This window comes from Canis lupus, chromosome 1 (assembly GCF_048164855.1).
Source record: "Canis lupus baileyi chromosome 1, mCanLup2.hap1, whole genome shotgun sequence".
NCBI lineage: Eukaryota > Metazoa > Chordata > Mammalia > Carnivora > Canidae > Canis > Canis lupus.
In genome coordinates, this window is record NC_132838.1 from 5,724,750 (window position 1) to 5,748,009 (window position 23,260).

At 40.7% G+C, this 23,260-nt stretch overlaps 2 protein-coding genes and 2 long non-coding RNA genes across 19 annotated transcripts in view; 2 read left to right on the forward strand and 2 right to left on the reverse strand.

Annotated features, from left to right (window-relative positions):
• C1H18orf63 (chromosome 1 C18orf63 homolog) overlaps positions 1 to 12,822 on the reverse strand; it is a 33,136-nt gene extending 20,314 nt beyond the window's left edge. Inside the window, exons 1-7 of one of the 12 annotated variants that reach the window (XM_072819922.1) lie at positions 12,693 to 12,822; positions 9,967 to 10,135; positions 8,139 to 8,217; positions 5,668 to 5,724; positions 3,175 to 3,218; positions 2,539 to 2,580; positions 975 to 1,051 (exon numbers count right to left, since the gene is read on the reverse strand). In XM_072819922.1, coding sequence (XP_072676023.1) covers positions 975 to 1,051; positions 2,539 to 2,580; positions 3,175 to 3,218; positions 5,668 to 5,696 — 192 coding nt within the window. In that variant the 5' untranslated portion in view covers positions 5,697 to 5,724; positions 8,139 to 8,217; positions 9,967 to 10,135; positions 12,693 to 12,822. Of the gene's footprint in view, positions 1 to 974; positions 1,052 to 2,538; positions 2,581 to 3,174; positions 3,287 to 5,667; positions 5,725 to 8,138; positions 8,218 to 9,966; positions 10,136 to 11,985; positions 12,234 to 12,692 lie in introns of those variants that run through there. The other 11 variants (XM_072819871.1, XM_072819858.1, XM_072819840.1 and 8 more) reach the window with 11 other exon arrangements.
• A 343-nt stretch (positions 12,823 to 13,165) lies between these two features.
• On the forward strand, positions 13,166 to 20,783 carry LOC140630215 (uncharacterized). The gene is made up of 3 exons (XR_012028025.1): positions 13,166 to 13,404; positions 16,109 to 16,183; positions 16,827 to 20,783. It is a non-coding gene; the product is annotated as an uncharacterized lncRNA (long non-coding RNA).
• Positions 16,540 to 20,807, reverse strand: LOC140630219 (uncharacterized). Its single transcript, XR_012028032.1, has 2 exons — positions 20,695 to 20,807; positions 16,540 to 17,047 (listed from the first exon to the last, which is right to left on the reverse strand). It is a non-coding gene; the product is annotated as an uncharacterized lncRNA (long non-coding RNA).
• A 203-nt stretch (positions 20,808 to 21,010) lies between these two features.
• Positions 21,011 to 23,260, forward strand: part of CYB5A (cytochrome b5 type A) — a 36,106-nt gene continuing 33,856 nt past the window's right edge. Inside the window, exon 1 of one of the 5 annotated variants that reach the window (XM_072819940.1) lies at positions 21,011 to 21,291. In XM_072819940.1, the coding sequence (XP_072676041.1) occupies positions 21,163 to 21,291 (129 nt within the window). In that variant the 5' untranslated portion in view covers positions 21,011 to 21,162. The remainder of the gene's footprint in view (positions 21,292 to 23,260) is intronic. The other 4 variants (XR_012028023.1, XM_072819946.1, XM_072819935.1 and 1 more) reach the window with 4 other exon arrangements.

The following is a 23,260-nucleotide window of genomic DNA, read 5'->3' on the forward strand; positions in this document are numbered from 1 at the left end:
ATCTGTCTCAACATGGACACTACTGATACTTTGGGCTGGATAATCTTGTGTTGGGGTGGAGGTAGGGTTGCTGTCCCATGCACTGTAGGATTTTTTTAGCAGCATCCCTAGCCTAAAACCACTAAATACCAGTAGCAACACACCCATTCCCCTTTGTCATAACCAAACTTCTCTGTAGACATTACCAAATGGCTCATGTGGAACAAAATAATTCATTTTCTTCTCCACCCTCCTCTACTGAGAACCACTGCCACAGAAGAAGGAAAATAATATTTGAGTTACTATTAATGTATAAGTTTCCATGCTGGATGCTATGAGAATTAGTAAAATAAAAGACCTATTCTACTAAGAAGGGAAAAAGTATTAATGTATATTGTTTTTTACAAATATAAAAAATGCTACCAGAATGCTAATGAAGGGATATTATACGTAGTATGAGCTGAAACAGTCTTTTTAATATTTGGAGGTGAAAGAAGAGGCAGAAGAGGTGAATGCTGAAGCACAGTAGGGTTGTGGAGAGTCTCTACCGTCATCTAAAAAGATTTCTGAGCAAGAGAATACTACGATTAAAGCTGTGTCAGAGGCGCCTGGGTGGCTCAGTCGGATAAGCATCTGCCTTCGGCTCAGGTCATGATCTCAGGGTCCTGGGATTGAGCCCTGCATCAGGCTCCCTGCTCAGTGGGGAGTCTGCTTCTCCCTCTCCCTCTGCCCTTCACCCCTGCTTGTGTTCTCTCTCTCAAATAAATAAAATATTTAAAATAATTTAAAAATCTGTATTAGACTAACGGAATATTTTCTTTGAGTAAACAGATTTAAAACAGTATCAATATGTCAAGCATTTAATAATATGGATTTTGGTAATAAAACCCTTCTTATCACTCTTCTTGTTAAAAATTAAAGCCTACTAGCATGTTGCTAATAAAGCATACAGTAAGTATAATAAAGTTAATTACAGAAATCAAAATATATGGTACCTCAGGTGGTGGCAATCTGATTGTGTAAGCTTCTATACTTAGACAAACTTGAGTTTCAGTTACATTGATGTCTAATACTGAAAATAAAATATTTAACTGTGATTTTCTGGAATTATTATTTTATTTTATTAAAATTTAGTAACAAAAAATAGCTTTAACTTAAATTTATTCACATTAGAAGCTCAATTAAGAATATGTACTCTTTTCCATTCATGGTAAAAATCCAAAAAAAATCACAATATTTGAGAGTCTGCAGATGAGCCAGAGGTTTGGAACAACACAGATATATGGACATGTATGTGTTGGTGGGAGGCATCACAGGGCAAGGCTATAATAAGAATGAGACATCCCACAGTTGAGAGAAAAATTCAACAAGCAACTTTTAGAAGCCTGATTTCTATTACATATGAAAAATGGAGACTGTTTTCTTATATCAGGAGAGGTGCCATGCCAAGCTCCTAACTCCATAGTCTTTTCATGAAGACCCATCAATATACCAGCAGATATAATACGGATCTCATAAAGCCCCAAGGCTTCTACCTTGCATTCACATAATTAGAATCACTTACATAAGTCAGAAAGTGGTTATCTTGGGAAAGGGTAATACTTGGAAGAAAGCATGAGGGGATCCCTGGGGTACTGGTAATGTTCTGTTTCTTGATTTGAGAAATAGTTATGAGAATATGTTTAGTCTGTGAAAATTCAATGAGCTATACATTTATAATTTGCAAGGTCTGCTATAGAATATTACATTTGGTAAAACTAAAAGAAAATTTCTAACACAAGAGTGAGGAATTTTGCTCTTCTAAACCTTATCTTTAACATCTGACAGTATAGTGTCTTGACAGTTCAGGTATGAAACTGAATTTCTGTAATGAAACTATTTGTTCAGACCTAGAGCACAATGACTGCCACTGTCGAACTTAAACATAACATTAGGGCAAAGAGTGCAAACAGGCTTCAGCCTGAAAGTCAACTCAAATCAAATAGTTGTGGAGTAAAGGTGCTAGCTCAGGATTTAAGGCTATGCCCAAATTGCGGTGAAAACTCTACCGTCTGCTATCTGTGGACTACTGTTTATGAACAGGTCTACTTGCAAAAAAGGCCATGCTTATCAATGAAAGAATCAGACCACTCTATAAACTGTGTATTTTAGATCTCTGTCTCTTTAAACAATCTTTTTTTTCTCTCTTTTAAGGAAAAGAGGAATTATGTTCTCATAAGAAATATATCTTTTACTTAGAACAGTACTAAAGAATTTTCAATGCTATGACTCTGTAAAGTATACAGTGCCTGAAAATTTAACTTCAGAGTGGTAATTGTAATTAAGTAGAGAAATTAAAAATATAGATTTTATTCCAATTAAGAAAAGTAAATTTTTTCTCTAATAATTAAGAACATATATTGTGACCCAGAGAGGATGTACTGGGTCAAATTGTGATTATAATAATACCTGATTAAATTCTGATAATCATCAATATTGTAACAACCCAACATTCCATAACATTTTAATGACTATAACCATATTAACGTTTTATCTAATGACATATGCATTTTTACTTACCAACAGCACTTTGCTTTCCCATTTGAGAAAGAAATTCTCTTCCTTAAAAAATTCATAGGGTATGCCATATTATTATAACTTATAAACCATGGTTGATAAATAAAACTTTTTAATGTTTACTTATCAAAGCAAAGGAAAATACTTTAAAATGTAGTTTTACACAAAGGAATATCTAAAGACAATTCAGAAAAAATATATGACCACTCAGAAAGTATCTTTTCAATTAAAAAGACAGAAATACCCAATTCTTCCTTCTAATATTTATTTCCTGGCATAAAAAATACTTATAAAATGGTCAGACCTCAATACAAAATCCAGAATAGCCTTTTGGTTCCAACAATTGTTGGTAATTTGTATTTATTTTATTATAATGCTCCATAGCTTATATTTATTCCTTCTTAAACATCAAGTATTACATAATTTAAAAAAATTCTTTGAAGAAACATCAGGAGGCCTCTGGATATTATCCTAAGTAAAAGATGACATGATGTTACGGACTTGCCTGAGAAGGCTTAATTGGGACTATGCTTTAAAAACTATTCCCTAAAAATAATATATCTTGAAATTTAAAACAGATGCCTAGAATAGAAGTAATCTAGTTTAGAAACCTCCAATGACTGAAAGAGATGAAGTCACCTTGCACCAAGAGATGGCCAGTTTTATTCCAGGCTGGAGCAAGTCTAGACATGAGTGAATATGAAAGGCAATTTTGAAGAATTACAGGAATTACTCTTTGTGGAGCCTCTACCTAAACATATTAAAGAATAAAACATAGGAAAATTTACAGCAATTGGTATATTTCTATAAACTCAAAGAAAATGTGTTTAGATCACCATCCAAAAAACTGGGCTATTTTGGATATGAGTTATAGTCATCACTACAGCTAATCCTATCTGATTCTAAAGTTAAAGAAGCATTCAAATGTATTTGCTCTGAAGCCATGAAGACTATCATGTCGCAATAGCCAAATTCTCCCTCCTTATCCTGGACCAATAAGCCTAAATACTTAGAGCTCCTGTGCCAGGTCCCTACACTATACTTTGAATTCTGCTCTGCACAGAGGAAACCAGCCCAGAGCTGTATTAGAATTTTCATTGTTGTTTACTCTAATTCTACATCAGAAAACAAATACTTTCATGGGCACACATGAGACGAGCAGACTATCTCTACCTGTAGCGAATTTTTAAAAATCAAGACTTTTACTTCTGACTAAGAAGAAGTAATACAATCCAGATTTACCCTCCCACTTGAGGTAACTAAAAAACTGAGCAAGTTACAGGAAACAATGGTTTCCAAGACACTGGACATCCAGCAACAAAGAGGAGCAATCCTTAAGAGGAAATCTACAATTACCTCCAGCATGTTGATTAAAGAGCAGTTTCTAGGCTGTGGTGCAGTGAGGAGGAACCCTGGAAGAGCCAGTGGCTATCTTACATGAGGAGACAGCTGAGAGCTCAGGAGGCCAAGGGAGCTAGTTTTGGGGGCAAAGTATTAGAGGGGACAGAGCTGCACAGAGAGCAAACTCTTATGACCAGCAGAGTCCCGTTTGAGTCATCAGCTGAGCATGGATTAGCACGTGCATGTAAGGAAAATATCCAGGCTAGGGGAAAAAAACCAAGGTTTTCTTCTATACAAACATCCTCACAAATACAGTACAAAAAAGAAAATGCTGCCACTGCCACTCTTAGCCAGACATGTAGGAAAATGAGAGGATCAAGGAGAATTGTTTCCCAATATTATTCACCCCCCATTTTTGTACCATTTTGGTTCCTGGTGAATTTTCCCAGGATACAAGTAACCAAACTGTTGGCAATGAAGACTAAATCCATTCAATTTGTTTCGTAGATATTTTAATTCAGGATATTATCAATAGGACTTCAAGCAGCAGGATGAAGCCAACCTGCGACACTAATCTCAAACATGAACACAGGGTTTCAGGGCTAAACTGCTGAACAAATCCCAATAACTACCAGGATCTTCCTTAGAAAGACAAATGTCATTCTCCTTGATTCTGTATTGACTTTCTTCTTGGACTGAAGCATTAACCCAGATACAGAAGAATGTTATCAGCATATATTTAGTTTTGGCATACAAGGAGAACTGTAGGGCAATTCTGTCATCCATAACCATCCTGACCTGGATGCCATTCAGGCCAAAGATGGTGCCACTGACCACTGCAGCTAAAGTCAGGGCCAAATTTTTATCACGTTTTGATATAACAGGTAGATAGAAAATAAGGATAAAGTAGCTTAACAATACCATCAACCACTGTGACCCAATTAACATTCATAGACTACTTGACACAAAAGTAGAATACACATTGTTTATAAGTAGACCAGGGATATTTAACAAGGAAGACCATAAAACAAATTTCAATAAATTAAAAAAAGGTTCAAGTTATACAAAACATGTTCCCTAGCCACAATTATAATAGAAAACAGTAATAGAAGGATCCCTGGAAAATCTGAATATGTGAAAACTACATAACACACTTATACTAACCCATAGTTCAAAGGGGAATTAGAAAGCATTTTGAGCTGAGGAAAATCAAAACAAAACAAATACTTAGGAGGAAATTAATAGTAATGACCAAAATGAAAAGCAATGAGATACAAAATAATACCTACCAAACCAAAAGCTTATTTTTTGTAATCAATAAACTTGCTAAACCTCTAGCAAGACTGATTAGGGAGAAAAAAACAAAACAGTCACAACATGACGGATATCAGGAATGACAAGTGACATGATTATAAATTCTACAGCAAAGGAAATTAAAAGGAGTATTATAAGTAACTTTATGTCAACCTATTTAACAAGTAGATGAAATGGACACATCCCTTGAAAGAGATAATTTGAATAGTTCTATTATCTATTAAAGACATTGAAATTGTAGTCAAAAACCTTCCCATAAGGAAAATGTCAGGCCCAGATAATTTAATTAGTGAATTTTACCAAGTATTTATGTAAGAAATAAAAATTCTGTACTAACTCCAGAAACTAAAAAGGTGGACTCTTTTACATGCAAAGCATTAACTTATGAGAAAGATATTTTTTGTTTGCTGACAAAAGAAGTTGAATACAAAGTCACTATAAATAGTATTTGGAATTATTATTCTTTTAAAAACTTACTTTAGCTCCACATTTTTCAATATAGGCATTAAGTTTTCCAGCTTTATAAAATGGTATCTGTAACAACAAAACAACAAAAAGCCACAATTATAAAAATTACTTAACACAAATATATTACTAAACAATGCAATACATAAAGAATTTAAACATTATCCAGAAGCAGACTCATTGTCAGGTTGTCATCCTAATGGCTTCTATGCTTTGGAGAAGCAAGTGATAATCATTCTCTCTCTAAAATAGAATCTATGGGTATGTTCTCAAAGTGAGGAAAAGCCTTTCTGAGAGTGACATGAACCTAGAAAAGGAAAAGGCTAATAAATTTCATATGATATCTAACAACTTTCTTAGTAAACAGTACCTTCCTAGGCATAAGAAAAATGGACACAAATCCAGAGAATATTCAAAAGGCCAAGGTGCTACAATTAATCAGTGACAGAAACAGAAATCAGAGATATTTTTAACCCAACAGACTGGCAGATATGTAAAGGGAGCTGGTAACTGGTATTTATGAGGATGTGGAAATACAGATTATCTCAATATGCTATTAAAATGCCATCTAGTATATATAAGCTTTTCAGAGAGTGATTTAGCATTACCTAGATTATAGTTTAAAATGTACTGCAATCTCACTTCTAGGAATTTAACCCATAGAAACTATTAAATAAAAGTGATATAATTGCAATGAAGCTTTCCGAAGCGTTATAGTAGTACAACTAGAAACTCAGATGTGCACTAGAAAATATTAACTAATTATACACCCATACAATGAAATATTTCACAGCCTTAACAATGAATAAGATATATGTATTGGCATAGAACATTCAGGAGAGGCTGTTCAAGGGGAAATTAAAGGCAAGTTTCAAAATAGTATGTAAAAAAATCCCATTTCCTACTTTAAATATTTTCAAAAAAACTTATAGTATGTAATATCTTTGTAAGAAAACAAAACATTTCTAGATGGCTACTTTCCTTTTTTTATTCTTTTTTTTTTAATTCTTGCTAAGATTAGGATGCTTGAATTTATAAGAACTGTGAAACAATGACCACCTTGTTCCAAAAGAGGTAGTGGTGTTTACTTGTCCATCAACAGCTTATCTTATTTATTTATTTTTTAAAGATTTTATTTATTTATTCATGACAGACACAGAGAAAGAGAGAGAGGCAGAGACACAGGCAGACAGAGAAGCAGGCTCCATGCAGGGATCCTGATGTGGGACTCGATCCCAGGTCTCCAGGATCACACCCCGGGCCAAAGGTGGTGCCAAACCGCTGGGCCATCAGGGCTGCCCAGCTTATTTTATTTAATAGCAGTAATGTCCACAATAGCCAAACTGTGGAAGGAGCCTCGGTGTCCATAGAAAGATGAATGGATAAAGAAGATGTGGTTTATGTATACAATGGAATATTACTCAGCCATTAGAAATGACAAATACCCACCATTTGCTTAAACGTGGATGGAACTGGAGGGTATTATGCTGAGTGAAATGAGTCAATCGGAGAAGGACAAACATTATATGGTCTCATTCATTTGGGGAATATAAATAATAGTGAAAGGGAATAGAAGGGAAGGGAGAAGAAATGGGTAGGAAATATCAGAAAGGGAGACAGAACATAAAGACTCCTAACTCTGGGAAACGAACTAGGGGTGGTGGAAGGGGTGGGGGTGAATGAGTGACGGGCGCTGAGGGTGGCACTTGACGGGATGAGCACTGGGTGTTAATCTTTATGTTGGCAAATTGAACACCAATAAAAAATAAATTTATTATTAAAAAAAAGATAACAAAAATGAGAAAATAAAAGATATATACCCATATAACCTAGAAGAAAAATAAAGGAGCTAAAGATTTTTTGATGGCTTGTTAGTATTAATAAACGTTCATTTCACTAGATTCTGAAGAATTAAAATCTCAGAAAAAAGATTTTCAGAAAGATTTTTGACAAAAATCTCAGGATAATATAATTTTTATAAAATTTTTTGGCATTTCATTATCATTCCCAGTGACATACAGCACTGGGAAATACGTTTCTCATTCTAATTTTATTATTTGTAATTTTTTTAAAGTTCTAAATTAAAAAAAAATTTTGATCTAAGTTCTTTAAAAACAATTGGATAAACGTTGGAATGAGAAACTTCTTCCTTTATATTAAGCGGAATTCTAAAGAATAAAATACAAAAAAATGATTAAGCCCATGCTATCTTAAAAACATGCTGTAATATTTTTTCATGAATAGTCTTATATTAGCATTTGTGACAAAAAACTAAATATTAAATTAAAACCACAAAAAATGAATTTTAAACATCAGGTATATCAAAGTTGAAGTCTATAAATGGTTCAATCAATCTACAACACAGGTAATTTGGCTTCATAAACTACCGTAAATTAAAGCTATAATTAATATCCGAATTATTGCTTATCAATATTGCTCCCAATAATTAGTAATAATACTTCTTAAAATTTTAAAATACTAACCGCCATCACTACCCAAATTTGGCTTAATATTCCAGGCACAGGTGATACAAGAATATCTTGGTGCATATATAGCAATTGCCTGTGGGAAATGAAACATGGAATTTTATTTTATTTTATTTTATTTATTTTTGAAACACAGAATTTTAAAGTGGACTTCCCCTTTGATTTTACTTTATCAGAACATTTTGAAAATTGCTTAGTTCTATCTAAAAGTTTACATTTTTTTCTAGGGAAAGAGTGTGTTATTGACTTCTCTCTCTCTCCCCATGCTTAACTTGGTAACTTGAACATTTAGCCTTTCAGCCAAGATTTAAGAATGTTACAAGGTTTCAGAAATTGATATGAAAACTTGTCCCTGCCTCTGAGTTTCCCAATATCTTTCATCCAGAACTTCTTCAGCTGTAACTCCATTTCTGTCCAAATAGAGATTTGAAGATGTCTAAATATTGTTAAGAATCTAGCTTTTCTAACTTCTATTTCTTCTATTTTCCATTTTTTAAGTAGTGGTCAGGAGGCACTGGAGGCAAGAGTCCAAGGATTCATCTATCAGTGATCAACTACTTCAATGTTAGAACTATTGACTAGATGCTTTTCCTTCAAAAAGGAAATTTTTTCCAAGCCATAATAAAATGGACGGTGATTTTATTTTAGCATTCAACAGCCAAATGAACTCACAATAAAATCACAATTCAAAATATCAATAGGTTTGTTTCAAAGGTCAATGAAAAGGTGGATAAAACACATGAAAAACTTCAAAATCAACCATCAAGAAAACAAACTGCAAAAAATATGAGAGTGTGTGGCAGGGAGAAGTTCCCTTAAAAAGTAAGATGGGCCAGTTTGTTTCTGGTCAGAACCCTGGCACAGAGCTAGGCGCAGTAAGTACTTGGTTTTACAAGGGCTGCCTTTATCTGACACAGCTAAGTCTCTTCTCAACCTGTTCCAGCCTCTTTAGCAGTTACTGGGACAGTGAGTCAAGACACGTCACCCTGCGGGGATGACTACCTTCAATTTGAGGGTAAACAACAGAAAATCTCAGGTTTTCCACCTATTTGTTTCCAAAAGAAGTCAGGTAAATGTTCAATAGGTATCAAACTACACCTTACCACACAGCGTACAGGCTCCTGGATGTACTTGAGTGGGAAAATAAACCAGAAGGAAAGTTTTGTAAGTAAGAGCAAAATGGGAGGACGTTCCAAGAGTGTCTTATTTCTGATTCCTAGCAATCTTACGTTTGTTCCTCTCCAAGAAATTCAGTGACAGATCTAATCTTATCAGGTATTCTAAGAGTCCTTCTTTGAGTGACTCAAACAATTTAAAGGACAAATACATGGTGGGTCTTCAGCAATCATGAAGTTATACTTCAGGCTTCACCCAAGCTGTTTTTCAAAGACTATCCTGGGTCAGACATTTCAAAATAGTTCTTAGAGAAATACTCTTTAGAAATCTTATGTTGACCTGCAAATTAAACTGCATTTTTCTAAAATGTTTATAGTATCTCTTAAAGTGCCCATAAAGAGTTGGTATTCAGTGAATATTCATTAATCTCTACCTCTAAGTTTTTGAGAGCCTGATTTATCAATATCCATAAAAGATTTATATTAAAAAGGGTCACAAACATAAAAACTCGTGATATTCAATCTCAAGTATTTTAAGTCCTCCCCTAAATGTAATCCAACATACCTGGTCAGAACAAAACTGAATTTCTTTATTTAAAATCATATACACAGATTAAATGAAAGACTATTTTGTTTTAAAGGAGATACTTCTAAAACAGCTCTTACAGGTCTCAAAAAATTTAGAAAGCCTTACTTATAAAATGTTTTACCTGCACATCTTCATTTGTGTACTCCTAATTTCAGTATCTGCCACCTGATTACTCAATATTATCTTGACAGCACAGAGTTTGTATAAACCTGGAGGTGTGATGAAGAACAGTGATTGCTGTCTAGGATCATTCATGTTTTCCCGTTGACTGAATGTCTCAGCTCTCAGGCCTTTAAAAATAAGCAGCAATCAAATGGTCATAAACTGTCTTACCTAAAGGGTTTTACTACCAACTCACCACAGAATATTTGATATTGTGTTGGAATAAGATAATAAAAACAAATTAGCAGGCTTTAGCATTTAAATAACACTAACATTTTACCTGTAAGAATTGTTTGGGGGGCTTGGGGGGCTCAGTCGTTGAGCAACTGACTCTTGATTTTGGCTTAGGTCATGATCTCAAAGTTGTGAGGTCAAGCCCAAGGTGGGCTCTGAGCAGTGGGGAGTCTGCTTGAAATGCTCTCTCCTTCTGCCCCCCCAACATACACTTGTGCTCACTTGCTCTCAAAATTTTTATTAAAAAAAAAAACCCAATTGTTTAACCTGTTAAAGCTTCTTGGTACAAATGTTATCAAGATGTAATATAAATAAAGGACGCCTGGGTGGTGGCTCAGTGGTTGAGTGTCTGCCCTCAGTTTAGGGCATGATCCTGGAGTCCTGGGATTAAGTCTTGAATCAGGCTTTCCATGGGAATCCTGCTTCTCCCTCTGCCTATGTCTCTGCCTTTGCATCTCTCATGAGTTAAAAAAAAAAAAAAAAAAAAAAAAGATGCAATACAAATAACCTCCAATTCACCTTTTTATATTATAATATTCAGTGATTTTTATTATGTTCAGGTATGCAACCATCATAATACATATTAGAAAATTTCCATCGATCTCAAATTAGAAGCCTGAAGTTCTAGAAGTAAAATAATTTGAATACAATAAAATGAAAATAAGCTTATTAAATACCTATTTTAAACTAGATACTAGATATATTTTTATCTTATTATCTTTATTTAATAAACTTCCAAAGTTCTTGGCTATCTTGTTTCATTTGGTTTTCAGAAAAAAAAAAAAAAAGATTTCCTATGATAATTTTTTGAATATCTAAATGTATAGCAAAGTCTATTGTTTCAGGTTAGCTCATAAAACACCTCAAGGTTGAATATATTTTTCATCTTTTTATATGAAAAGTATTTATTAAAGTCTCTAATTTTTGTTATTTTCTTTTTCCAAAATTACTTAGCTTGAAAACTTCTGTTTGGAACATATTTTATACTTGATAGTTCACATAATATCTCTGAAGTCTATCCTATGTATTAGAGAAAACTGGAATGTCAAAGTAGCTGAGTTAATTAAAAAAATAAAATAAAAAATAAAGTAGCTGAGTTAAGCTCAATTTCGGTCCTGCGCACACATAGAGCAGGGGGAAGGTAACAGAGACTCGAGTACTTCAAATTTTTTAAACATCAATATATTTTCTCCCTTTAAGAAGAAAAGTAATCATATATCTGCCCTGGAATCTGAGGTAAGACCAGTCTTACGTGTGATCTCAGAAACCAAGTGTGTTGTGTCATGAGGACCGCAGGCAGTGCCCTTCTGACCGGTCGCACAGCATCCTCACTCGAGAACCAGTGTTTGAGATGTTCATCTCTAGAGGACCGCTCGCTTCTTTTAAAATGGGAAATACTTAGAAATGTTAACACAAATTCCCACCAGGCGTTGATGACCTCGTTAATAGGACTGACACCATCAAGAAAATCTTCCTTCTCCATTTTAACACGTACTGTTCTGAAAAGTTTATCTTTTCATAGAGATTGTATTCATTTAAGAAAGCGCTCCAGGGAGGGGGAGCAGGAGCTCCCCACTGCGCAGGGAGCCCGATGCGGGGCTGGACCCCAGAGCCCTGCGATCATGACCTGGGCCAACGGCAGACATGTCACCGAGTCACCCAGGCGCCCCTTTAAGTGACAAGTTCCAAAGCAAAGACAACCCACTTCCCGGTTTTGCCTAAGATTCTTTCTCTGAATCGTTACCCTCAACGGCATCAAAAGTGAAGGTGCCCGAACACAAAGAGCCCATCAGGCCCTGGGCCATAATTCGTTAGTGTCACTTCCAACACGTTTCCCGCTAGAACGACTGGTTTTCCCTTGAACGGCTTCCAGCAGCGGCCGGGTCAACGGCTGCGGCCTTCAAAGGCTGCTCAGCGCGCTCAGGGCGGCCGGAGCTCCGTCTGTCCTCGGCCTGCCTCGGGCGCGGTCTGGGTTCAGGCCCCCAGAGGGGCGGCTGGCAGGGCTCGTCCCCATCTCCCGGGGAGCCAGGGCCGCAGCCGGCGCAGCGACCCCTCCCCGTCTGTCCCCTGTCCCCTCTCCCGTCCCCGCGCGCGCGGCCTGCCCTCCCCCGCTCCCCTGGGGCCTCGTGTTCTCCCCTGCGGCGACGGCGACGGCAACGGCGACGGGCCGCGTAGGGAACAGCTCCCGGAGTTTTTTTTCCTCAGCTCCGGCACGCCGCCTCCAGGAGCCAGCGGGACTCACGGCGCCCCGGGGCTGCGTCCCGCCCGGCTCCACCCGCACAACCGGCCCACAGGGACCCGCCGCGCCGGTCGGGACGCCGACACGGGCCCCCACGCGGGCTGCCTCCTGAGGGGGCCGCACACGCCTTCTCCGGGCTGGCCAGGACGGGCTGCGGCGGACGGCAGGGCCTGCCCTCGCCCAGAGGTCTCCCAGCCTGGCCGCTAAGGCACCTTCGCCTTCCGCTACGAGGGCCGCGCTCCTCAGCCGCCCCCTCCGCGCTCCTCAGCCGGCTCCTCCGCCTCCTCCGCGCTCTCCTCACAGCCCTCTGGCGGCTGCTCCCAGCATGCCCCGCGTTCCTTCCCAGCATGCCCGGCCTCCTGGCACGACGGCGCTCCTCGCTGTCCTCGAGGCTGCTTCCGCACGCCGCATGAGCCACGCGCTGCCGCCAGCATGCCCCAGGTGCGCCACGCGACCCTCTCCCAGCATGCCTGCCGCCCGGCCGCAGCCGCTGTGCTCTGGGCTCCCGGCGTGCCCTGCGCGCCACCCGCGCTCTCCTGGCCTGCCCACGCTCCTCGGCCGCCGCCTCTGCGCCGTCCTTGCTGCTCTTGGCCCTGCTCCCTGCGTGCGTGCGCCACGTGCGCGCTCCCGCCATGCCCTGCGCGCCCAGCTCTTCCCGCCAACGCCGCTGGCGGGGCACGTGCCGACGGTAGCTGCAGCTCCCTCACAGAGGCGCTGGGCCTGGGGCGCGCCGGGCCGCACGCGACGCCTGGCCGCCTAGAGGGAGCGGACGCGCCGATTTTCCGGGCCCACAGAGACAAGCGCGCCCTTTGCGTCCCTGAAAGGCCCGTGGCAACCGAACCGTCCCGGACTGGAAGGTTCCGCCGTGCTTTGGCACCGCAGCCGGGTGCCAGCGCCCCTGGGCACCTCTCCCTCCTGGGACAGGTATTTAGGAAGCGCCTGCTGTGATCCTGGAGGTTTTCCAGGAGTCGGTGAGGGACCACGAAGCAAACGGTGCTCCCTGTGCTCGCGGACCTTGCATCTTACATGGTGACTGAGGGACAGAAGACGGGATAAAAGAGCAGCACCTGAGGGGGCGCTGGCGGTGGGTGCACAGAGAACCATAGAGTGGGGCGGAGAGCCAAGGGGGGTTGGGAGAGGTCAGCAGGCCTCGAGAAGACACGAGGGCGCGGGTGGCTACACCGGGCAGGCGGGGAGGCGTCCAGGGGCCGAGGCAGGACGGTGGCCGGCGGGCTGTCCTGGAGCCCCGAGCGGGGAAGCAGGATGCACAGCGCCAGCCCCACGCCGTGCAGGTGCGGCGGGCGGGGGGGGGGGGCACCTGGGTCGCTGTGCTGAGGATGGACGGATGGGGTGATCAGGGCAGGGCTGCGCGGGGGGGCTTGGGCTGTGACACTTTAAAGTTAAATCTAACACGTTGGGGACACGGATGGACAGGGGGTCTCAGACGAGCAAGTGTAATTCCGAGGTGTTTGCGCTGAGGACTTGGGAGGACAGGGGTTCCAGGAACTGAGAGGGGAGGCCGTGGGAGGGGTACGTTTGGGGACGCAGGTCTGGAGGGGTGCGGTTTCAGACACGTCCATCCTGGACAGTGAAGAGGATCTTGCATGCAATGGACGGTATTTAAAACCGAGCGAGTGAGTGTAGGAAGAATAGAAGACTCCAACATAAATTCCTGCAGATAGAAGCAACCTCGTAGTGGAGCGCCAGGATATTTTATTATTTAAATAAAATAATAAATATTTTATTATATTTGTAGTATCTTTATTATTTTTATTATGAAGAGCCATTTTCAACCTCATTTTACCAGGTTCGAAAAGCTATATTGTGAAAGGATGAGATTTTTTATTGTGTTTAACTTAACGTTGGATCCATCAGAGTGATTACTTTGTATTTGCATGATAAACTTTGGTAAAGGGGAGTACTTTCTGGTGTCTTCCTGACTCGGTTGGAAAGTGCTAAATACTTGTTTGGTCACCTGGGAGATTATGGTGAGTGATTAATTATCACAGGATTGATGAGCAAATTGAGCCTCCTGTGACACACTTTGCAATATAAAGTGAACAAAATACAATCTTCTGAAACAAGCATACCAACAAATAAACTTTTTGTCTTATTTCTATAAAGATTTATTTGTGAGAGTGGGCAGGGCTCCCACCAGCCCAAGTCCCAGAAAAGGGGAAGCCAACTTCCCACTGAATGTGGAGCCCAAGGTGGGGACCAAATCAAGACCTGAGCCCAAATCAAGAGTTCCTTCCTAACCGACTGAGCCACCCAGGCGCCCTGTCCTAAACTTTTAGTCTGGTTATATGTCAGCAATCACTGGAATTATGAAAGCAAACCTTTTAAGATTTACAGAAAAGCTCTTTATCTTACCTGGTATATACACACATAGGGAAAAAAATTGCATGAAGACAAGGTCAAAAATGTAGATTCAGTTTGAATCTTATAAATGCATATATTCAATAGCTTATCTATTTAAACACTGGTAGTCTAGCGTTTTGCATTCTGAAAAGCACATCTGTCAGTACTTTGTGTTCTTAATACCTCTGGTATTGAACTTTTGGTTTTTGGCTTCAACAGTTTTAACAAGGCAGAATTAAAGATATTTGAAGTTTTCAATTGTGCTCACATCATCAAATCACCCAAGTACTAAATGTCCAGTTTTATTCCATTAAAGTGAAATGTTGCCTTATGGAACAGCATAGATCTATTAAAATGTGAATGAATTCTATGCAGTTTTGTGGTTTTTTGAAAAGGACCATCCTTGTTTACCCACCAGTCAGATCTAAAAGTAGGAAATTATGGGGATCTCCAACATTTCTCTTCATGCCCTCTCCCAACCACTTACTTCCTCCAATGGTAATCACTGTCTTGGCTGCTAACATGATATTGCTTTTTTGAAAATTTGTATCAATGGAAGCATACAACATGAATTCTTTTGTGTCTAGCTTCTATTGTGTTATGTCCATTAGATCCATATTGTGAGGGTAGTAGTATCTTACTCATTTTCATTACTGGGTAGTGTTCTATTGTGTATATATACTTCACTTTATCTTTTCTGAGGTTAAATGGACAATTAGATTGCTGCCAGTTTGGGATTATTATAAAGAATGCTGCAAAGAACATTCTTGTTCAGAAGAAAGTCCTAGAAAGCTACATACTTGTATAAGTTCTTTTTTATACAGCTCAATAGTTCCCCAAGAAAAGCTGAATGAATTGTTGAGCTGAAACAGATGAATATAAAAATGATATTTTTATATGTGCAGAACGTTTTTTATAAGCAAGGATAAATTTATAAGCACGATTCAGGATAATAACTGATTAATTTTGGTTGGCAGAAGGTTGGGATGTAGGAGGACCCCACACCCTAAGTCGAGTGAAAGGTTTATTGGTGCTCATTTGTTATCATTCTTCTTCAAAACATGTTTGTGCATCCACTCATATGAAGCGTTACATCATTATTTTTAGTTAATAAAAAAAATACAAGATGTTATAGGGCCACTCAAAATTTTTACCCAGGGAAAAACTTTACCAATAGGATACATTTTGATGACAAGTTTGTGAGCAGGCTTATTCAATTTACCAGGTATGAGTTACTTATGTTTGTTTCTCTTTATCTCATTCACAGGCATTCAAGATGGGAAAGAATCCTCTCAAAGATTCCACCCACCGGTTTGACTGTATTTCTTTCATGAAGATTAAGGTTGTTGCATTGTGTTAAATCATGTTTAAACTGTCTGGACACACAAAGATTAGGCCATATTTTGTGGTTAGGAGGTAAAGATTACCTGGGGAAGAGTCAAATCTTTATTAAGGAAGCTAGAACTATGATGATAAGCCCCAGGTGGGGGTTGGGGCTGTGTTCAGCATGCACCTTGACCTGGAATTTGAACAGTTGGATGTTTAAGATTGGATCTGTGGGCAGAGTGTAATCAACTGTTCTCAAACATGCAGAGGAAGCCTGGGACTCAGCATGATGTGTCCCTAAAAAGGGTTCTCACTGGGTTGGTGCCTCACAGTCACTTAAGAAGAATTAAGAAATCTGATGAACTGATTCAGTTGATGTTACTGCTTCATTTATTAAAAATGAATAGAGTCTGTTAGGCTCTAGGATCATTGTATGTGGAGGAAAGTCATTTTTTGCTTCCTTAGCAAAGTTCATTTGAATACTCTGGCCCTGTTGTAAGAAAGCTAAAGAGAACTGTTTCTTCATACTTCGGCCAGAGAGCCAGAGTGCCAAGGAGGAGAATAGGGTGGTGGTATTGTGGTGGCGAGTGATATCAGTAATCAGTAGGAGAATCAGAAAGGAGGATATCAAGAGACTAATAATATTCACTACTTTCCAGCATCAACCTTTGAGGTCCTAAGTGATTATTTTTATTCAGGTAGGTAACTATTCTTGACATGGGGTTTCCAGCTTGCAAGAACTCCAATGCCCTCTTCATCATTCACATGTACACTTACGTGAATGTGTGGAGCATCTGGATTGGTCCTAGGTGTGCACATTGTTCATTTTAAACTATTTTCATGTTGCTGCTGCATTTAGCCTCTCTTTCTGTTTCCTAAGCTGGGAAAGAAAGAAAACATTTTTATCTTTAGAAGATGTCTTGGGAAAAGTTAGAAAACTTGGCTAGTACTCTTACTAGTGACAGATAAATTAATCCACATTTTTTGGTACAGTTATAGGAAAATTATGATACTTCCACGTATTATGCACCATATTCTAGATCACATCTATACCCTTATTTGTTCAAAAACATTTACTGAGCACACACTGAGTGCTAGGCACTGTGCCGAAGACAGCTGTGACCAACTGTCTCTGCCCTTTAGGAGCTCTTGGCCCAGTGAGGGCAGACATATAGACTCATGACTTAGTTGGCTGTGTGATAGAGGTGATCAGAGAGTCAAGGAATACTGAGTGGGCATTTGTGGGAAGGGAAGAATGTGATCAGCACATCCCTCCTCCAGTGTTGTTGAGTCAAAAACAGTCCTGAGTCCTAAATCAAGAAAAATAAAAGGGAGAAAAGAGTGAGGAGAGAACTCTGGCAGAGAAGGGCACTTGAATAGGGCATGGAAGTGAGGAAAGGATGCTGTGCCTCCAGAGATCTAAAAATAGCTCACTGTTGCCAGGCTGCAGGTTTGAGGTGGGAATGACAAGCTGGAGAGCAGCAGATTTTGAATGATCTCAGATGCTCTGTTGAGATTGGAACTGTAGTTATTGGGAGACATTGGGAAGTCTTAGGTTCATTCTTGTATGGAAGAGGGACCCAAGGACTTGAAGACCAGAAGAACCACTTGTTACGGGGGACAAGTAGGGAGGTAATTGTGAAAGCAGATGTAGCAGAACGGTACTAGGGATAAACGAGGACAGTGCTTGTTAGATACTTAAGAGGAAAAATCTCTGGGACTTGGTGATGGAATCAATTTTGAGGATGACTTGGATGATCTCCAAGCTTCTGACTTGGGAAGTACACCAGCAGCTATTTCATAGAACTGTCTGGAATGCCTTACAAAGTTAATTAGGATAGCTAGACTTTTCTTTATATATACTAGTTTGATCTTGTTCTATTGTGCTGGAGACAAAAAGAGTTTTTAAAAAATAAATTAAATATTGCAGCCATGTCCTACTATCAAACATTCTCCTTATTTACCTGTTCCTAAAGATGGACATATAAGGAAAATGTGCCTCAGGATATATTTACAAAAAGATATATAATTAATTTGTCATTGTTTGAAGTTAGTGAGGAAAACTGCCCTACCTTAGCAATGAACTTTAAGACTTTGTGTGAGCTTTGTGGTCAGAGTGTACCCATTGTTCTCTACTCATTTCTGCTTCTGCAGTCCATTGACCAGAGATTCTCAACTGACGTTTGGTGTTATACATGGATAAAAATAACCTCAAGCCAAACATGCTTTATTTGAAGATGAATAAATATGTAAAACATTTAGAAAATCTTGGAAATTATTGCTAATAGGAAATTATTGACAGATCAACCAAGTAGGCTATATAGATGATAGATTAAGATTTTTTTGAAGGAAAAAGTTGACCTATGCTAATATAGTATTTAAAAGACCTGGATATAATGCAAATTATCTGTGTAGATATTTGAATTGAGAGTCCCATCTTTGTAGAAGTGCCCATTTGTTTGAGGGAGCCAGTTCTCTGTGGTTATACCCATACTATGGCAAATATAACTATCAATGGGCAGGAAAAGGCTGTCCAAATACATCTTGTGCACGAATGATAGAATTAGAAAATGAATAAAAAATATAATTATGTTTGCTTACTTTTGCCTTATAGTGGAAAAGAAACTGAGCAGTTTTTACAATATATTTTTACCTGACGAATTTTAGGAGTGTAGTTGGGTTTTCTAAATGTTTATAAAAATGTCTTTGTTGGAGGGGAGGTCAGGAGGAGTTTGTAAATATTTGTGTTCTTTAATTTGTAGGTTTGTTTCCAAATTTGCTTAGATTTACCACAGATTGCCTTAGAGCACCTACCAGATAGGATGTTTCCTCATTTCTGTGTTTTAGAACAAGGAGGCCTTGGTGAATAATAATAACTGCACTAACTAAAATCTATTGAATGCTGTCTCTGTTCCACACCTTGTGCTAAGCATTTTATAAGTAGTGGCCTAGAACAGGTAATTGACTAGTTCATAGTTACGCATCTGATAAGTCATTAAAGCAGGGGTGAGATTCAGGTCACTAGTGCCAAAGTTTTGTTTTTAACCACATCTGGAGTTGGAACTGGGACTGAAATCTAGAATGGTATTGATGTGGTTATAGATGTACCGTACCCATGACCTCGAGAGACTCATTGCTCAACTGCTAGAAGTCATGAGAAGATTCAGCAGTTGAGAACTGTTTAGGGAAGAAGTATAATCTGGTTTACTATTTTTAAAATGTATGGGGAAATTATAACACTAAATATAAACATTTGAAAAGAGAATCAAATCAGTAATTTAAAGTCCTGCCTAGAGCAACTAGAAAAAAATAAAAAAATAAATGTAAAGCACACAGAAGGAACTTATACAAAAATTACACAGAAATTAATGAAATTGAAAAAAAAAAAAAAAGAGAAAATCAAAGAGTTGGAAAGTTGGCTTTTTGAAAAGATCAGTAAAACGGAGAAACCTCCAGCAAGGCTGACAACAAAAAAATGAGAGAAGTCACAAATTATTAGTATCAGGAATTAAACTGAGGATATCATTATAAACCCTGCAAACATCAAAAGGATAATAAAGGAGTAATATGAATGACATCACACATAGATTTGACAATTTAGATGAAATGGATAAATTCCTCCAAAAGTATATAGCACCGCGACTCAGCCGATGTGAAACCAGTAATTTGATAGTGTCATGGAAATTAAATTTCACGGTTTAAAACCTGAAAAAGAAATGTGCAAGCCCATATGGTTTCACTGGAGAAGTCTACCAGTTCTACTTCTAGAGAATAAAACCAATTCTATACAATCTCTTCCAGAAAAATAGAAAAAAGGGAATACTTTCCAACTCATTCTATGAAGCCAGCAAATACCATGCATGAAAGAAAACTGCACACAAGTATTCCCCATAAAAGTCTAACAAAATATAATTTAGCAATAAACAGGTGGGCTGTACTTAGAGATGCAAGGCTGTTTCCGTATTTGTTTTTTTTTTTTTGTTTTGTTTTTTGTTTTTTTTTGTTTGTTTGTTTCGGTATTTGAAAAGCAGTGTATCCAATCATATGTAAGGGCTGTTGGAATGCTTGGGAAAATCTTTCCTCCCCATGGGCATGCATTCCTATGGAGGAGGTCAGGTGGGGGGAACGAAACTTTACGGAGGCTCCTGATGTGGGGGAGCTGTGTGGAGTCTCTAGGATGGCCTTCCCTGTACCCTGTTGTGTAGGTCCTTCTGGCATTCACTACCATTGCTGAAAAGGGCCTTAACAGGTGACTGGATAATGTGCTGGGATTTCTCGCTGAGCAGTTGCTGTTCGGAGCCCAAGTGCTGTTGGTCTTTAGGATTTATGTCAACATCACACTGCGGAGACGAGACAGTATTCGCCGGGCAGTGTCCGCAGAGCGTTAGGAGTCCTTAGGCTTCTGCTTTGTACAGAACCAGTACCTTCCCTGGGCCTTTTCCCTGAAGGCACACTGTTTCTCTGAAGCAGGGCTGTCCCGTCACGTTAACAGTTTGATATTAACAGACTCGTGGCACAGTAACTTACGCAGTGACATCCCGGGCTGGCGAGTCTGACCTGACTGCCAAATCACCGCGAAGGAGCCTCCTCGGCCGGCCACTCCGCCGCCCCAGCCTTCTGCGCAGACGCGAGGGAAGCCCCGCCCCCGCCCCTGCCCCCGCCCCGCCCCTGCCCCCTCCCCCGGCTCGCCACGCCCTCCGAGCTCCCGCCCCGCCCCTGAAGGGCACTTCTTGCAGCCAGTCGGCACCCGCGCGCTGGGCGGGGGCGCGCCTTGATTGGCGGAGGCTGTCGGCCGAGGGCGGGCCCCCTGACTGACACGGGTTCTGTCCAGTCACCGGGGGCCGTGAGCCACCGCCCCCTCCGTGGCGCGGGCCGCCCTGCTGTCCGCTCGGGGCTGGGGCGCGGGGAATGTCCCGGGTCGAGCTCGCTGAGACGCGCTCAGCTCCGCCCGGCTCGGCTGCTGTCTGCACGGCCTGAGGCCCGCCGCTTTCCGAAATGGCCGAGCAGTCGGACCAGACCGTCAAGTACTACACCCTGGAAGAGATCCAGAAGCACAACCACAGCAAGAGCACCTGGTTGATCCTGCACCACAAGGTGTACGATTTGACCAAGTTTTTGGAGGAGGTGAGTTGGAGAAACGTGAGCTGTCTGTCGTTCACAGCGCGGTGGGGCTGACGTGCGCGCAGGGTGGGATGTGCTTCCCGGTGCGTGCGCCCCCGGCTCTGCCCCCGAGAGCCTTCCTGGTGTGTGCGTAGGTGCGCCTCCAGTCCTAGGAGCGCCCCTGCACCCAGCTCTGTGCCCGAGAGCGTTCCTGGGTGTGTGTGTACGTGCGCCTCCGGCCCCGGGGCGCCCCTGCACGCACACCGGCCGGTGCACGCACCCAGCTTTGCGCGCTGTGCTGCACGCTCGGGAGCGGGGGCGACTGGGCGAGCCTGGTAGCCGCCCGCGACGGGCCCGCACCTCCGGGCGTGCAGGACGGCGGCACCGGGGGTTGGTGGGAAGCACAGCCGCGTCCGGAGCTGCGGAAGGATTTTGAAAGATCCCTTTCGGAATTTGCATAAGGGGGCTCCCTGGAAGCCGGGGATAGGCCCACTTCCGTTACTGCGGGGGAGACCACCCTCTGAATGGGGGGGATCCTACCTGAGAAAACCCTGAATTCAGAGGTCGGGGTGTGGTCCACAGGCCCACCCCAACTTCGATGCGCGCCCTGTCTGGAAGGAGCGCCGTGATTGTTAACAGCATCTAGTGAGGACTTTACAGCGCGGACTCAGGAGGCCGGGAAATCAGCGCCGCCGCGGGTGTGAAGCTCCGAGGAAGGCGGAATATAGGTCCTGAGGCTGCCGGGCGGCGCTGGACCCTACCTTTGGGAGTTGTAAAACCACTTTGCTTCACTTAAAGGAACACATTCCTTGATAAGATTCTTTGCATTAGGATATAATTTTTGCAGCACATCCTAAGGGGCTTTTCTTCGCTACCTCTGGATTTGTTTTATCACTGAGTGTGAATGAGAAATCTGAATGTAGCACTTACCCACCTCCCAGACAAATAAGAATGTTTAGTGATGGGAATTTTTTTTACATAGTTGAAGGAGAAATGAAAATAGAGGCCTGTCTTAGCTGAATAAAAATGTACATCAAGGACTTTTGTAGAGAATTTATTGATTGATTTTTTTAACTCTTTTTTTAAAAGTTGAAGCTGATGTTAAATGAGATATTTTACTCCTAAGTTGTCATTTGGTGGTGTGCCAGAAGATAAAATAGTGTTCTGATTTAGGAATGGTTTATAGTAAGGAGGCACACCTGATCTGTCCCTTCTGAGCCACCGGCATTAGAGAGGGTGGAGTTAGCAACCCTGCCTGGTAATATCAGGGCTAGTTGATGCCAAAGGTCTACGTTCAACCAGTTCCTTCTCCCTCTCTCTCCGTATGTGTAATTCTAGAACTTTAAGACTCAGCGTGTGCTTTCTTTGTTTCTATCTGTAAAAAAGAACAGCATTTATGAAAAAAATAAAAGGATATTTTTGTGAACTATTTTTTCTTTTTCCTTTCTTTGTGGGTTTTGTTTTGTACATTGTGTTGTACAGGCAGCTTGCCTGGCCTTTTCCCCACCAGATGTCACCACTCACTTCCCAATTGTGACAGCCAGAATGTCTCCAGATATTGCCAAGTGGCCAAAAATCACTCCTAGTAGAGAATCACTGTCCTAAAAATGTATTTTGCATAACTTTTAAGGGCAAATTTCTCAGAAGGAGATAATAAAGAGAAAATTGCTAAATTTTAAACCACTTTTCATTCTTATGAGGCAGGAAAGAGGGAATTGCACAGAATTTTTGTGAGTAAAATTGTAAGAAATGTGAACAAGCTGTTGGATAAATTAGCTGACAACCAATTCCTTTATTGTATTGTTTTCAGTATTCTGTATGAAAGTAGCTTCAGGAGAATCTGTTAGATAATAGGTGAAATGAGTTTGTCACTAATGTTTGATAACGTAGTGAGATAACTAAAACTATAGTGAAATAAGTAAAAAGTTTATAGTAGTTCTGTTTCCTTTTCTAATTGGTACTTGGTGAGATGCTCCCTGTGGTAGCCTCCTGT